The 17,825-nt window shown below is 39.0% G+C and overlaps 1 protein-coding gene across 3 annotated transcripts in view; it reads right to left on the reverse strand.

The window, feature by feature from the left end:
* Positions 1 to 17,504: 17,504 nt before the first annotated feature.
* The window catches only part of FLT3 (fms related receptor tyrosine kinase 3), a 56,566-nt gene continuing 56,245 nt past the window's right edge, over positions 17,505 to 17,825 (reverse strand). For all 3 annotated transcript variants that reach the window (XM_034415143.2, XM_034415133.2, XM_034415125.2), the window contains exon 24: positions 17,505 to 17,646. In XM_034415143.2, coding sequence (XP_034271034.2) covers positions 17,521 to 17,646 — 126 coding nt within the window. In that variant the 3' untranslated portion in view covers positions 17,505 to 17,520. The remainder of the gene's footprint in view (positions 17,647 to 17,825) is intronic.

Consider the following 17,825-nt stretch of genomic DNA (forward strand, 5'->3'; position numbering starts at 1 on the left):
AAAGAGAAGAACGAGAAAAGTAAGAATGAGAAAAGAAGTACATAAAGAAGTGACTTCCAACATTCATCACAAGTACTAACAAATTTAATGAGTCCTTATCCTTTTTAATGTTCCAAACAATTATCTCTTCATCTCATATCCCATCCTTTATCTGTAAACTAACCCATAAAGCACTGGTCTTTTCAGTCCTGATATCAGCAGAAAGTCCATGAAGAGTTGCCAGAAGTAACAACATATCTTCTTTTAACCTTGATCAAATAAACCAACTATATATTCCTTCTTTTTACTTCTAATAGTCAATAATCTTTAGTTCATTCAGTATTATAACAGGATTTGATTTCCTATTGCATAGTGTTCTTCAGGGTTTTTAACAAGCCTATTTTGTAAGTCCAAAAGAAAAAAATTGTCCTGGTCATGGATAAGAATCTCATGTGACTAATTTGATAACTATTGTGTCTCATTGTCTCATGTTATTATTACTTTTATAGTAAATTACTATTACCATTGTGTCTCATTGTCTTATGTGATTAATACTGAATACTATTACATGAGTGGATATGGAGCCATCAGAGGGCTGGTGGCTCCATAGTCAAGTTTAGTTGGGTTTCATCTCTGATAGTTTGGATACTGGGAAATGGGTGTTGTTAACTTTTCCTCCACTGGCAATGTGTACTCCTTTTTTCAGAGGTTGCTCTACCACCCAGAGAAACAACCTGGGCTCACTGTGATCAATTTTAAGCCAAAAGGATGACGTCAACATTGAGTTAAGCCAGTGTTGGAGAACCTTTTCGGCATCAAGTACCGAAACCAGAATGCGCACGTGTGTGCAGACACTGGAGCGCCAACCAACTGGTCTTCGCACATGCCGGAGTGCCAGAAACCTGAAGACCAGATCTCCGGTACATGCATGCAGACTGCTGTTCTACCCACAGGAGGCGTCCTCTAATCATTAGTTAGATTTGCATGCCAGCTGGTCTTTGGGTTTCTGGCGCGCGAGTGCGTGCAAAGACCAAATGGCTGGGGTGCATGCACATGTCGGAAATAAAAAGAGCAGCTGACGACGGCACGCGTGCCCACAGAGAGGACTCTGCATGACACCTCTGGCACGCGTGCCATAGATTCGGAGTTAAGCTGTCACCAAATCTTCAATTTGATTGTTCACTGCTACTATTTATAAAGGGCTTTATATCTGAAAGGAACAGTTTCTAGATTATTTAAACTATTGCACCAACCCCACTGCCCAACCCTTCCCCCCCCCAACAAAACCACAACCTACTTCTCAGGACACTCAGGGAAGCTTCACTTTTACCACAGCAAATATTTTTGCCCTCAGGAAATCTCATTCAGAAGCGCTCACAGGAACACGCACACACAAGGCATTGTGAAATCTAGAAATCCTAAACCGAAGAAGAGGCAGTAAAATGGTGGGTATGTGTGTGTATTCCTTAGATCTATGTAGAGATGTAATTAGAGGTTAACATCTTTTCCCTTTAGTGTCACTAACATCATTCAGACAAAGCTGGGGGGAAATATAAAGGGGTTTTGAATTTTAAAAAGTTTCTAGCTCTCATGAAGACAACCAAGGCTAATTTAAGAACTCTTGTTAATGCCATTACAGTGTCTGTCTGTTTTAATCAAAATCCTTCCACATTTTAATTAATCTTATCTATACAAATAAAAAACAAGCAGAGTTTTGGCATTCTTTTAAAAGAGATCAAATTTTAATTCTTATAGCTGCAAAGGATAGCCACTTCTGAAATGTCTTTAGTCTCAACTTCCTTCCTTCCTTCCTTCCTCCCTCCCCCCATACTTTGCAAATTACTTTAAAATCTGAAACACCTAACTGTAGGACTAGATGTTTTCAATTGAATTAAATTAGTTATTGATTGAATTCCATGAAATGTGAACTCAATTAAATTGTGACATATATGACAAAAATGAGTTTAGATGGTTTTAACTATTTGCTTGGAATACAATTTTTGTTTGGTTTTATTTATTATGTATTATTTATTTATTAGTCCAATTTATATGTCGCCCTTCTCCGTAGACTCAGGGCGGCTTACAATGCATTATAGCAATAGCCTGCATACTTTTTTGTATATACCTGCTTATTAGGGCTTTCGGCCCCCCCAAGGGGTGTGGTTCTATACAAAGTTGGTTTATTGCCCCCACAATCCGGGTCCTCAATTTACCTACCTCAAAAGGATGGAAGGCTGAGTCAACCTTAAGCCTGGTGAGATTTGAACTTGCACTAATTGCAGGCAGCTGGCAGCTAAGTGCTAGCACTTAACAGCACTTTAGTCCACTGCACCACCAAGGCTCAAAGTTGTGTCTTTGACTCAGTTTTAACTTTAACTGGTGATTGCCTAGGCAAGCCCCTGCAGTTTTCTTTGCAAGATTTTCCAGAAATGGTTTGCCATTGCCTCTTTCCTAGGACTGAGAGAGACTGCCCGGCCCACAGTTACTCAGGGGACTTTGTGCCTAAAGTGGGCCTAGAACTCACAGTCTCCTGATATCTAGCTTGATGTCTTAACTACCATCAAACTGATTCATACAAGCTCCTGGGCAGGTTTTAAAGTCTGAACTGGAGTAAACGTTCAGAATTAAATTGCAAAAATAACCACCTGGGTAATATCTTATACGCATTGGTTGTGTTTCTGAAATGCATTTTTCACATGGAAGCAGTGATCACATCAAGCTGGTTTGTGAGCCTGTGTATGGTGTGAACACAGCCTGTGTATTTAGCTTTGGTTCAATAAATATTATAAACCCAGGAAATGGGGTTAATTTAATTCAATTAACCATGGATAATCATAGTGTATAGACATATTCCTTAGCACAGGGGTGAAATCTACTTACCTTCCCTACCGGTTCGGAAGCGCGCACGTGCATCACATGTGATTTTGGATCCTCTGCGCATGCGCAAAGCCTTCTGTGCATGCACAGAGGATAAAAAACAGGTTACTTCCTGGTTAAAACCAGGAACTAACAACGTCTGGGTGGGTGGGTGGAGCCTTGCGCTGCCTCCACTATCGGTTCTCTGAACCACCCGCTGCCGCCACTACCGGTTCGCCCAAACTGGTACGAATCGGTAGCATTTCACCCCTGCCTTAGCATGGACCCCAAGCTCCTTAATAAAAATCACGGAAGGAACATTCCTCTCCCCCTTTCCTGTTTTCCAACCCCCATGGCTGAGGTTCTCCATGATGCCTTGGAGAGGACTTTTTGGAGGGCAAATAGCAAGAAAGATAAAGAAGAGAAAGAGACTTTATTTCCTTGAAATCACCTTGTATATTAAGTTTGTGACTCTTTTCCTGACTCAACTTTGCTGTTGTTTCCTCCAGCAATACAGAAAAGTGATTTACCCATATCAGTGGTCTATAGGGTTTAAGGCGTGGGTCTGGCACTAGAAAGACAGAGGTTCAAGTCCATCCTTAGCCGCAAATATTCGCAATAATAAATAAATATTGCCTGGGTGGCTTCAGTGAGCCCAACCTACTTCAAAGGATTGTTATTATGTGGAAAAAGGGGAAGCAACAGTATTATATCTGCTGCCTTCAACTCCTAAACAAAAAATTAGGTATTAATCTAATAAGTAAATAAATTAAGCCTCGATAGATAGTGTTTATCCACTATGCTAAAATCTGGGTTATGAGTCAATCCCTTAAAATAAACTAGATTGGGACTGAATGCAATGACTTGGTTCACACTTCACACCACATGCCAAGGGGAAGACTGGGTTCCCACGAGTCACTCCCAAACTACCCAACTCTGTTTGAGCTTATCTGGCATGCTCTGCGAAATCTGGCCAGACTGAAACCAGGAGGAAAATATGTTGTATTCAGCAGAGGAGAAATCTATGTGGGATTTGCATTTATCAGAGCCAGATCATCCCTTTTCATTCCCTGTGGCAGCTTGGCTCCTGCTAGAACTGCCTCCGATCGTCCCTCCACAATGTTATTTGCAAGTCCTTTTTTTTTTAAACCACTCTCTGCATGCCTTTGGTGGCCGAGCAGGAGGAGGAGGAGGAGGAGGAGGAGGAGAAGCAAAGGAGGGACCCTGTGGGAGAGCGACTTGTGGAATTTATGACTACCCTTAAGCACAGGCCTGATAAGAAGTTAAAAAGCATCTTGGCCCTTTTCAAGCTAGCTACCCCGGAGGCTTTGATGTAGATTATGTTGCAGAATAAGCCAATACTGTTATCCTGGGGATGATATTGGGATTGTTGAAATACACGCCTTGAGATCCCAGGGCCAGTTTATCGAGCAGTGAACCAAAACTGGCTGGAAAAACTACAGAACTGGCATAGTTGGGCATGAATGGATGATCTCTAAGCAACTTCATTACAAAGAAACATGTATGGTCCCGATGGAGGTCTCCAGAGAAAATGAGGCCAGGTTACAGAAGCTCACTTCTCTTTATGTTCTCTTCAGAGAGGGAATATCTTCCCCCAACTAATTAGAATCTATAATATATAAGGCTGACAGCCTTCTTGAGATGCAGATCAACTAGGCGAAACTCACATACTTGGGCTATGTGATGTGAACAGAGGACAGGGTTTTTTTAAAAAAAAAACTTGCTTGGACTGACAAAAGTAGAACACGTGGATGTCAAAGTTGATACAGAGGGAGGCATGAAATTAATTGTCCTTACGGTGATGACCATCAATTTAAATGTTTTTAAAGTTGGGGGAGAAGTTCTAAAAACTCATAGAGGATTCATACATAGATTGAGACACCAGTGGCTCTTAGTCATGGTGGCTTCTCATAATCCTCTGTATGTTGCAGATAAATGCCATGTGGTGATAATGTTTTCAAGTTCTGCTTGTTGGAGGATTTTGATGGTCTAGAAGCAACAAGGATGTCTTGTGGGATCCGGAAGAGGATATTTGCAGTGCTCCAGGTATTGGACTATATGTATATGAATGTATATACCAGTATGCACGCACACACACACACACACCTCCTACATTTCTTATTTATACATATAACTCAAGACAGTGAACATAATCAACACTCCTTCCTCCTATTTTCCCCACAACAACAACAACAACAACAACCCTGTGAGATGAGTTGGGTTGAGAGATGGACCAAAATCTTCCAGCTGGCTCTCATGGATGAGGTGGGACTAGAACTCATTACTCTTCTCAGACTATGATCCCATTGGATAATTCTTAGCTGTGTTCACACAGTACTCTTAACCAGCTTGGGAAAAGCTATAGTATTTTACATATTAAATTTATAGTTAAGTAAAGCCACAGAAGCAGCATTTGCAATAAAATGCAATAAAGTTCTTTCATGTCTATCAAACTTGATTAGCTTTTGAGCAGTGGGGTAGTAGCGGTAGTGTGTTGTATAAACCTGGCTAGCCAATTTAATCAATCTATTAATACATTGTGCAAAAAGAGAAAATGTGATGATTCAGTAAATCAGATTAAACAGCTAAGTCAGCAATATGTCTGACTTCTTTTGCATTATGTGAAATTGAAAGTGATTAATGAAAAGCATAAACATTCATGTTTACCTTTGATTCAGTGCATTGTGCATTCTTTGTACAACAAATTCAAATTCCTTATTCTAAATCAGACAAATATTTATCTTATAATTCCATAATGGCCAAACTAGCAGGCTGCAACTCTCTTAAGGTCCTATCAGCCTTGCCATCCCTGTAAAAAAAAAAACACAATAACAACAACATTTGGTATGAAATGAATTACTTGTGGCTCATTTTGCAACATTTCAATTCCATCTGATCTTTAATTACTGGTCAAAGATCCACAACTAACTAGAAATTAGAGTCTGGGAACTCCTTCCCCCAGGGTAAGTGCCTCCCTCCAAGAAAGATGTTCCAGGTTGTTTCCTTTGCTTTTATGACATCCTGGACCTAAACTCATTTCCCAGGAAGGAAATCCTATTGATGTCAGCTGAACTCATTTTAAACGATGGGTACCCAAGGTGGGAGCACAACTCAACAGCCAAGTTTTGAGAGCTGAAATAGTGGCATCTCAACCTTGCTGTACCATAGACAGAATATGGCAATAGGAAGTTTAACACGATCTCAACCCAATTTGGACAACTCCTCTAAGTTATAAACTCCCTGCAGATAGAAAGCCAGCACAGTTGGCAACTTAGGAAGCAATTTATAATGATTTTTACCTCCAGGGATGGTTGCAATTTATTCTGCCTTTTTGCACTATACGCTGAAGGCTGTGAAGAATAGGCATAAATAAAAACATTAACAGAAAGGTCATAGAAGCTAAAATGTACTTTAAGCCTAGGAAGAATGAATAAAAAGAAGGAAAGGGGGAGGGAGTTAACTGAAGAGCACCTCTGGAAAAGATGATGCTTAATGCTACTGATGGAAAACCCAATCAGTTTCTATTCTGTCTTTTTCTCCTTGCAGATTTTTCTGCTATTGGAAGAAGACTATGTGGGAAAATGTGTATGATATTTTTACAGCTTAAATGTAAGTAAAAAATATCTGTGAATGAGGCTGCACCAACGCACAATAACCCTTAATTTATCTTAGATTGTCTACATAATTTTGCTAAGCCACTGGAAAGAGTCCTTCCAAAAGTGCCTCAAATTTTGGTGGGATGAGGAAAAGAGCTTTTTAGGGAATCCAGACAGACTATGTAAATCTTACATGATATCCATCCATAATATAATCTTAGTTGTATTAGGAACAGAAGCATGAAATCAAGTAAAAGAGTTAACTTTGATGGCAGTTTGCTTTTTGCTCTCATCAGTAATGCAGGGTCCCGCGATTAAGAAAACGTTGGTGAAGAAGATATCTGAATAAAACTTCCCCAACTTTTTTATTCAGTTTTAAATTATGTAAGATACAAAACTGTCATAGAGCTAAATTAATCAATATATGACTGTAATGAAAAAAAAATGTACTTAAGGTCATAAAAATAAAAGAAAGTGTAGTTGACATTTTCTCCAAATCTAGCACGTTTTAGAACTTCTGTCCCTTTTGTTTGTGTCACAGCTTTTGACTAGGTTCATAACTAACTTGCTTAGTCAAGGCTTGCTGAATAAACCACAGTTACCAGGGTTAGCATAGGTTAAGCTAAACAAATCACAATTATGTTATTTATTTGTGAATCTGATCAATCTGAGCCTGTTCTTTCAAAGCCCCATTGAATTTCATGGGATGAAAAGGTAAAGTCAAACTCATACTTCCTGATGTTAATGAATAGAGTTGGAAGAAACCTTTCCTGTTGATTCCAGGATATGACCCTTTCATGTCTACTTTTTGGAGATCTTATGGATGAGTTTGGTGGTGCCTCCTTCCAGACACTAGTAGACATTGCCATCCGACACATTTGAAAGGCAGCAGGTCGAAAGAAAGCTGCTATTTAGGATCTTGGAAGGTTTATAGATCATAGTGGCTATAGCAGGGGTGGGTTCTACTACCGGTTCGCAATGGGAGCACGCGCTTCTGCGCATGTGCAGATCACCCATGATGACGTTGGGGCGGGTGGGCGGAGCCTCCCACCGGTTTTACTACTGGTTCTATAAAACCGGACCGAATCGGGAGCAACCCACCACTGGGCTATAGGGGTAAGGGATCCTGTTTTAAAATGTTATCTATAAAATGCCTGCCCAGTCAGACAAACATTGATCCTTCCTGTTAGAAGAGTATTTTAAATGAATGTAAAAGGAAGATTTTCTCTTGTGTGCTTTCAAAATCTCTTATCTATGAAATGCATAGTGGAATAGAAATTATGAACCCAAAGAAGTAGCATTATGTCAGAATTCAGATCTCCCATCTGCTTTGCATTCAAAGCATTGGATACACCAAATCCTTCCTGGGAGATGACTGTTTTTACAAAGCTCTCTGAGGATCCATTACCAAACAGGCATTTGAATCTGATATAAGCTATCCAAAAGAAGAAGAAGAAAAAGTTCCGGTTTCTTTTGTGGATTAGTTGTATTATCATTTCACCAATTTGTTTCAAACAATCATTTTACACGCGTCTTTCTCTTTTGCTTCCTGAACTTTTTCCACTTATGGAAAACATAACATGGCATTTTACAGCTCAGTCATGGGTAATAAACACAACGGTAAACATAGGTGGAGTACTAGCTACATGGAAATCTGTGGAGGAAAAAAAGCCGTACATTGCTGCCAGGATCCAGAGGGATTAGCTGCCTCTTCTTAGGAGTCTGTGTTTTTTTTCCACCTAACTTCCTTATTGGAAAGAGCTGCTCTAGAACCTTCACCTTTAAAATGCTTTTTTTTCTACCTTTATGAAACCCACAAGACTTTTTTCTGAATTTGACTCTGTCCTGAATTTTGTGTTGCAATTTCTCAAAAGTTTTTTTTTTTAAAAGCCGAGAAAGAGTCTACTTTTCCTTACTTCTTTTCGGCTTGCTTGAAATGTTCCCCATTTTTCTTTTCTCTTGGTGGTGCTTCTGAGCCGAATTGCTTGTTGAAGGTGATGGAAGGTTCTATTGATGATGTTACTTTTTGTTCACCTCTTTCCGTAATTCTGCAGCCTTCTTGGTTACTTATACTTCTAATAGTAAAAGGCCGAAGGGAGGAGTTTCCATACTATGTCCAATCTTGAGATAGACGTTAAGCATGGCAAAAAGTAGATATTGCAGAGATATTTTTACAATGAAAGAATTCACTGTAGGGTTGTGCAAACTTTTAAAGTGATGCTTCACACTTATGGAGAAAGCACCTTAAAGAAGAGAAGCATCTCTCTGCTTCTAAGCCATGAAATGTCCATGCCACTTCACTTTGCTTAATTGACTAACTGAATAATGAGTTGGAAGGGATCTTCTATGTGTTCTAGTCCAACCCCCTGCTCAAACAGGAGACCCTACACCAGAGGTGTCAAACTCGATTTCATTGAGGGATACATCAGGATTGAGTTTGACCTTGGCGGGGCAGGGGGGGCGTGGCCAGAGTGGGCATGGCCAGCTCAACATCATCATGTCAGGGGGTGCCTGTGGTGGCCTGAGCGCTCTGCCAGTGAAAACGGGCTCCCAAGCTCCGTTTTCGGCTGCTATGGCCTCCTGCAACTCTGCCAGTGAAAACGGATCTTGGGAGGACCGCATGCAGCCCTCCCAAACTCTGTTTTTGCTGCCAGAGGCACTGAGGGCTGGTCCTTCACTGTTTCCAGGGTGGCCCCGCAGGCCAGATCTAAGCACCGCATGGGCCAGATCTGGCCCCCGGGCCTTGAGTTTGACACCCCTGCCCTATTCCATTTCAGACAAATGGTTGTCCAATCTCTTCTTAAAAACCTCCAGTGTTGGAGCACCCACTGATGAATTGTTCTGTCAGGAAATTTCTCCTTAGTTCTAGGTTGCTTCTCTCCTTGATTAGTTTCCATCCATTCCTTCTTGTTTTTCCTTCAGGTCCTTCAAAAAGGCAGTTTCTATGCACGCACAGAAATCACTTTTCTAGAAATGAGGCAGCCAGTTCAGGTTGATTAGCTTTGCCTTAATACTTATAGGTATTGCTTAGGCCTCTGGAAAAGTAATTTTAGTTAAGGTACAGCACATCTGTGCACGGCTATAATTTGTTCACCCATCTTGGTAACTTTGTAATTAAAGAAATGCAGAATTATCATACTCTACCAATTAGAATTTCATTAAAATTTTTCTTCTCTTCGGTAATAAATCACTATAGCAACTTCTCTTTAGAGAACAGCAGAAATCAATATAAAAGAATGCTTCTGTAGCACAATAATACAAATAAGAAAATATATTAAAGTATTTGGTCCAATTTTATATTTTACTTAATATTCCCTATCTAAGCTTTTATTTTTTTTAGATTTTATTTTTAGATTTTGTCGATCGAAAGATCGGCAGTTCAGTGGTTCGAATCCCTAGTGCTGCGTAATGGGGTGAGCTTGTCCCAGCTTCTGCCAACCTAGCAATTCGAAAGCATATAAAAAAATGCAAGTAGAAAAATAGGGAAGGTAACAACATTCCATGCGCCACGGAGACGTCTTTGGACAGCACTGGCTCTTCGGGTTTGAAATGGAGATGAGCACCGCCCCCTAGAGTTGGGAACGACTAGCACATATGTGCGAGGGAAACCTTTGCCTTTACCTTTAAGCTTTTTGCAGTTGGTGGAATTAATTTTCTTCTCTATTGGTTATTTGGATTCCAGGTTGTAGCAACTTGCTTGGTAGAGTATCTCTTATTGAAATATCATCCATTCTCAATACTTTAAGCAAGAAAGCCTTTTGCCTAGCCACCAGTTATCTGTCTCATGGGCTATTTTTTTTATCTTGTACAGAATAGGATTCCAGGAAAGATTGCCTCCAACTTCTTGAAATGGAGGAATCTAAACCCAGCTTTCCTAATTAGTTAATTAATTTTTAGAAAAGGGAAGTATTGTAAAGATCAAGGATGGCAAACCTGTAACTCTTCAGTGATTTGATACTGTGATCTAACATCCTCTCAATGAAGATGTTGGGTGATTGGGATGTCCACCTTGGTTGGAAAATGCCATGTAGGTTGTAGAAGGCTGCATAAATGTATTGGGCATTTTCAAGAAGTTATTGCTTCCTTTTCCCTAATTATTATGTTGTTTGAACCAAAAGATGTTTCCATTTTTAGCTGATCCACCCAACCTTCCACATGTCTTATTTATACCTGGCTAACAGTATTTAGACATTCCAAAATCTGTAGTCTTACATCCCTTTACCCAATGGAAAATTCTATTATAAATGGCTTTAAAAGACAAGTGTAATTTGTTGTTTTAGAGACAAAGTAGAACCTCCATGGAATTTGGTGAACTATAATTTGCTACCGTAATATTTATAAAGCTGTTATGAACTCAAACATTTATAACATTTATAAAGTGAGAACAGAATCATTTTTTTTACAATCACTCAGAAAGAGTGTTAAAATTTAACTCTGGCAATTGGCTTGGAGGTCAAAGAGTGATATGCGACCATAGGAATGGTTGGTGTCGTGAGAGTATTTTCTACACCTTGTTAACTTTTTGACTTTTGATACTGCAATCCCACCATTTAAATCTTATTTTAACTTTATTCTTATTTATTTTTTTGCACTATGACATGTTTTTATTGTACACCTCCAGAGTCACTTTGTTGAGATGGGCAGTGTAGAAAAATGTGCTAAATAAATAAATATTACTATACTATACTATACTATACTATACTATACTATACTATACTATACTATACTATACTATACTATACTATACTATACTATACTATACTATACTATACTATACTATACTATACTATACTATATGCATATCGTTCACAATTTTGAAACCAATGAGGGTTATTATCCTTTAGATCCACCACCTTTAAATCAACTAGTTCTTTACAACTCTTTTTGGAATAGAAAGGTATATACAAAATATTGATTTTTCTCCCAAACTTCTGATAACCACAGCCTTAAAAAAAATAATCAAAAACCAAAACTGCACCTGTCAAAAATGATCTTCCAGCACCACCTTGTGTTTGAAGGTGTAAAAACAAGTGAAATGGCAATTTCTTTCACCTAGTGGCAATCAAGCACTGAAGAAAACGAATGAATTTAGTTCAAGTCTCCTGCTGCATGAATCTCTACATAAGAAGTATTAGGAAGAGCTGGGACTGTATTAGGAAGAGCTACTGAGATAAAGATTGAGGGAATCATTGCTTCTTTGTTATACAACCAAAACCACAATGACAAATCATGTATTATGATCAATGACCAAGGTAGAAATACAATTCACAATTCCATTATTATGTTTTATCTCTGAAGAAAATACTGATTTTTGGTGATATAGCCCCCTTTTCTTTATCACTGGAATAAGGATCAAAACAGTTGCATTAAGTTGAAATCTTAAAAAGTATATATTTTGCTCCATTTAGACATTGAAGATTCTGTCAAAAAAGGGCTGAAAGTTCAATATTATGTCTCATCATACTATAATTGCATCATTGGCTATACCCTTTGGTGGACATGTTTTTTCATGAAAATGCTTTTTCTACTAGCTGCAAAATCTGTGCTGTAGATTATTACTGCCTGAGTTCTAAGTTCTGCTTAGGCATAAATGTTAAGTCGAAATAACAACTGAGAAATTCCATGTTCTATACCTTATTATTAACCATCAAGAAATGGAACTGGAGGGAGCTTTCAGAGAATTTAATGCAGAAGAGATACAAACCCTCTTTTTTAAATGGCTTCCTTTTATGAAGACATTTAAATCATATCATATGCGAGCAGTACAAATATAGATGGCTGTTAGGTAGCAATAAAAATGGTTTTTTTGTGTCACTTTCTTACCATCTAGTGGTTTTCTGAAGTTTTGCAGGCTGGATAAAGGTAAAGGTAAAGGTTCCCCTTGCACATAGGTGCTAGTCGTTCCCAACTCTAGGGGGCGGTGTTCATCTCCGTTTCAAAGCCGAAGAGCCAGCGCTGTCTGAAGATACCTCCGTGGTCATGTGGCTGCCATAACTAAATGAGAAAGGCGCACGGAATGCTGTTACCTTCCCACCAAAGGTGGTCCCTATTTTTCTACTTGCATTTTTTACGTGCTTTCAAACTGCTAGGTTGGCAGAAGCTGGGACAAGTAATGGGAGCTCACCCCGTTATGCGGCACTCGGGATTTGAACCGCTGAACTGCTGACCTTTCGATCAACAAGCTCAGTGTCTTAGCCATTGAGCCACCGCAACCCTGTGCAGGTTGGATATGTGCCTAATACAGTACCATACTCATTTTCAGTTCTCACTAAGATACCATGCTAAGCATTTCTAAAGAATGGCCTATATCACGTTACCTGTGTTTTGTCTCCAGACCATTAGGGAGGCAACTTCAGTTTGTGTTTAATGCTTCCAATTTAAAGGAGCATTTCCTTCCACCACCACCACCAACCCCCAATACAAATCATGAGACATAATCTACAACCAACAACTCATTCATGACTTGTTGATGGTGCATTTACAAATTTGGATCTGCCCAACTCCTACTGGCCATTTTAGGCTGCTACAAGTATGCCCTCTTTCCCCTTGGCACTGGGCACTAACCCCCAGGCCATTTTGGCTTGGGCTATAGGGAAGACTAGGCATCTGGATTTTGCAAAAGCATCTGCCTGGAATGTGTTAACCAGGCACGATGCAGCTGCTTACCTATCCAGGCACAGTACTTTCCTGAAAACATGGCTAGACCTGATTTTTAAACTCAGACTCAATGCATATTTGAAAATCTGTGTTTTAGAAACAGGAATAAAGGTGTCTCAAATAAATGTGTTAAAATTGTTCTACTGTTTTGCTAACAACGGGTTTTGAGTGGCCATATTGTTGCTCTTTTTATTACTTGAGGGAGCATTGTTTTTGTATAGTCCAAGGATTACTTTCTGGTGCGATTGACTGCAGTAACTTGGTTGCAGTGTTGCTCTTCCCTTCTTTATTGTTCCTATTCACTTTGTTCTACATCAGCAGCCCCCAATCTTTTGAGCACCAGGGACTGGCTCCGTGGAGAGAGGTTTTTCCATGGACCAGAGGGGTTATGGTTTCTTGTGTAGTCTGCATCCCGCAAATGCGGCTTTGCTTGTTGGCACAGGCCAGTTTCTGACATGCCATGGATTGGTGCCAATCCACGGGCTGGGGTTGGGGACTCCTGCTCTACGTTATTCAATGGTGCTTGTTAGTTAAATGACAGGTTGCATATATAATGGAGTGCTGCACAGTAAAGCAATAGAGAGCAGTCTAAATGAACCTTGCAACCATCCCACCAAGCTTATGACCAGTCATTTGGGGACATTTCCGATCAAAGTTATAGAATAAAAAATAATGAGCAACTAAAAATGTGGGATGAACTGATTTTTGTAGCACACTTGTGAATATGGATCCTGGGAACATCTTGAGAACCTCTCTCCACCTTGGATTCACAAGGTCTGATGTCAAAACTTGATCGGCTACTGCATACTTCCGCAGGAGCTATCTCGTCCTTGATACAATGGAATAATCTGAAACAGTCCATTGTCAGTCCAGGGATGACAATTCCTTTTAATGAAATATTTGGGTCTAGCATGCATGTATGTATTATAATTTTCCTATGGTCATCGTGGTTATTCACTATTCCTCCAATTGTTTTTCAAAAAATGTGACAAGTAAGCCACAATAAAAGTCACCTTTATTTTCAATGTATTTTTTTTTTCCACCTTAGATTTCAAAAAGTCTGTAAAAACGTATTAGCTGGTTAAAAACTATGCACTACTTTTCTGAAAAGTGTGTACAATTGAAAATATAAAAAGCATAGATAAGTAAATAATAATTAATCAGGTAAAATCAGCCCAAAGCAGCAGCAATATTTGTGTAAAACTTTCAAAAAGAATAGGTAATCAGAATAAAAGGACCATTTCTGCTCAAAATAAAGAAAGAATAGATCTGAACTTATTTAACATAACTGTGGAATTAAACTATTTGATCATAATGAACATCTTTATCCAAAGGTCACAAATTAATTACAAATAGATATTATAGAGGCAACACAACAAGTACAAATAGATATTACAGAGGCCATACAGCAAGTTTCCATTCAGAATTCACAGAGTAATTTCTGCATTCTGCTACATTTAATTGGCACTTCATGAACATTTGCATTTCATAGAGACAACAGTGGCATCAGACGAGAGCCACACATTTAATTTAGTTATGACTTATGAGCCATGGTGGCGCAGACGTTAGAATGGAGTATTGCAGCCTAATTCTGCTGAGTGCAATTGCCAGCAGTTCGGCAGTTCGATTCTCATTGACTCAGCCTTCCATCCTTCCAAAGTCAATAAAATGAGAACCCTGATTGTTGGGAGAAATATGCTGAGTCTGTAAACTGCTTAGAGAGGACTACAAAGCACTGTGAAGCGGCATATAAGTCTAAGTGCTATTGCTATTGCTATTACACTGAAGCTGGAATGCATACATACAATCAGTTTTCTGTTCTGTAGATATGCCAGAGTTTTCAACAGTAACTTGTCATTCTCTCATCAAAAAGAAGACGACTCATATCCTTTGATTTATGCTCCAGTCCCAATGTTTATTGTAATGAAAGTAAACTTAAAAAAATAACTTATAAATTTGCCTTAATCCCCAAACCATTTTCAAAGGTGAAGACTGAAACCTGGAATTCACATTGCCACAGAAATTTAAGGACGATAGCATCTTTTGATTTTGGCAGGCATAAAAGGTATATATAAGCACACATTGAAATCAACTGCATGCCAACTGTAAGAGATAATTCAGTACTACAGTAATTCAGTTGCACATTGCTGTCAAATATTGCTACACATTCATTATCAAGTATGAGCATAAACTGCTATCAAATTATACTGAATATTCAAACAATCATTTAATACAGTCCTTAATGCTGAAGATAATTGCAGAGAACAAATTGATTTTAGTAGTCCGCAAATATTTTAGTATTTGATTATTCCCCGCAGGGCTGTGAATTGTTAAATGGCTGTTCCCTATTTGTCTAGAATGTTCCTGATCATCTGTTGCTGGCTCACTAGGTATTTACTTTAGAATAACACCAGAACAGATTACTCGTATAGAGCAAATGCAGCCATTGACTCACCTATCAACTAATGTCACATGTTAATTGTGAATTATAAAGCAACTAACTTCTATTAAGTTTACAGTTCTAGCTCTGGATCTAATTCATTGGAGTTTATAGTGGACTGGACAATCTAAGTTAGCATTTTTAATTCTCTTTCTTTCCTGCTATGCTCGCAAACTCAACAAATCTTTTGTAGATGTTCTCTTGCCCAGCCTTTTATTTAGAGAAGCAGAGAAAGAAGGTGTGTGTGTGCATTACTTTGTACTTTGTACATCAGCCTTTTCTTTGTTCTGTATGCAGTGCTCCCAGAGCTTTTCTTGCTGCTTTTGAAGATTATGTTCCCCTGCTTTTTGTTAATGTGGCCAAGTAGTTATATTTTTTATAAAGTTGCTCTAAACCTAGGTTTCCCCAAATCCTCTACCAGCTTGCCTGTTCCCCCTGATTTGCTGCTGGCATGCCAAAAACAAGGCCCTATCTTTCACCATCTGTATAATTTGTAATTAAGTTTCTGGGCTTTATAAGAGTTTATGTTTCTAGAAAATAAAAATGGTGGTTGACTGAAGAAAGAATAGGTGGTGGGGGATAGTATGTAGGAGGTCTTGGAAAGGATGGTAAGAAGCACCCTAATTAGCTTGTTTTCAATAGGTGCTTTGTGATGGGCCACATCTAACGTAGAGCAGCTGCTGTATTTTGTAATAGTGCCTGCAGTTAAAATTCTGGACAAATTTTAGCTCCCAAAATTTGGATGCTCCTGTTCCAATTTCATTTGACATTTTCTTGCATTTCTGCCCCAAATATTGTTTTTCTGGATTTTATCAATCTCAGTAACAATATATTTTTTATTTATTTTGAATTTATATACCGCACCTTCTCCCGAGGGACTCAGGGAGAGTCCCTAAATATATAAAGAATTCCAGTATTTCATGCCCGATGCAACCTTTTATCTTTAACATCGCTGTGAAATAGTATTAAAAAGTCTGTGGTCTGAGCAGGAGTGGGTTCTAAAATTTTTATACTACCGGTTCTGTGGGCATGGCTTATTTTGTGGGCGTGGCTTGATGGTCATGTGACAATTCTTTAGGATTTAGCAGAGGTACTGGTTTACCAGGCTTTTAACTGTTTGCAGAGCTGTACCAGTCTACCCATTTATTTTTGCAGGCACCGATCTACTCATTTGTTTTCTTTTAACACTGATCAGCTGTAGGGCGGCTCTTTGAAGCCACACGGCAAGAGTTTAAACAGTTTTTTCCCCTCTAGCCATCAGCTGGGACTCAGGAGGCAGAAATAGATTGGGGGTGGGGCCAAATAAAAGTTAAGAATAACGTGGGGGGTGGGGTGGGTGGGCAGGGGGACAGAACCGGTTCGGTGATGTCATATCCTCACTGCTACCAGCTTGGTGGAACCGGGCGGAACCGGGAGGAACCCACCACTGGGTCTGAGGGACATTCAGGGATAATCTACCCAAATTCACTATTTCCATAAATATCCATATCTATATGCTTGTCCTTCTGATAGCTGATATAACCCTTTCGTTATATATTTAGTGAGGATATAATATAAGTGCAGTTAGCTGAACTGTGTGAGTTAAGCTCAGGCTATAATACATTCATGTTTCAATTGCAAAATGTATGGATATGTTTTTACTGTTTGCATCTGCTTGAAATACAAAGATCTGGAATGCAGACCTTGACTTTAGAGATGCATATAACTTTGAAAGAAATTCAGCAACAACCTGAGGGTCAACCATGCTTGAAAATGAGGCTTGTATCAAAGAGATCTTCCATTCTGTTAATGAAATTGAAGAAGACCCGTACCAGATTTCAGCTGAGAAGCAAAGTGGATAGAACTGATATGAAAAATTCAGTGGCAATAGCAGCAAATCAGACCCTTTAAGGAAGGCAAAGTAATCTCTTTTCATTTCCTTCAGCTTATATGGCTTAGTTTTTAAAAGAAAAAAATAAAATAAAGTCTGCTTTATTTTTCCCTTGCAATATCTTCATCCAACAGAGGAATAGTGAGCTCTGCTTCTCTTGTCACATGCGGGTTGCATTTGGAACTGGAAACGTGCTTAGAGGTATCAGTATGATCTGTCCAGCATGCCTAAATTATAGGATGTGAAAATAAATAGCAAAATTAACACCATCATTACTAATGGAAGAACATTATACAGCTCTTTTCAGTATTTTACATGTCGTTTCTCTTGCTGAGGTGTGGAAAATTTTAAGAACAGTGTGAAGACGTCTCAGGGCCCTTAAAAAACCCTCACCCATGTGTTGGAG

The sequence above is a fragment of the Pantherophis guttatus genome, chromosome 5 (genome assembly GCF_059756535.1).
Source record: "Pantherophis guttatus breed Tessera chromosome 5, ASM5975653v1, whole genome shotgun sequence".
Lineage (NCBI taxonomy): Eukaryota > Metazoa > Chordata > Lepidosauria > Squamata > Colubridae > Pantherophis > Pantherophis guttatus.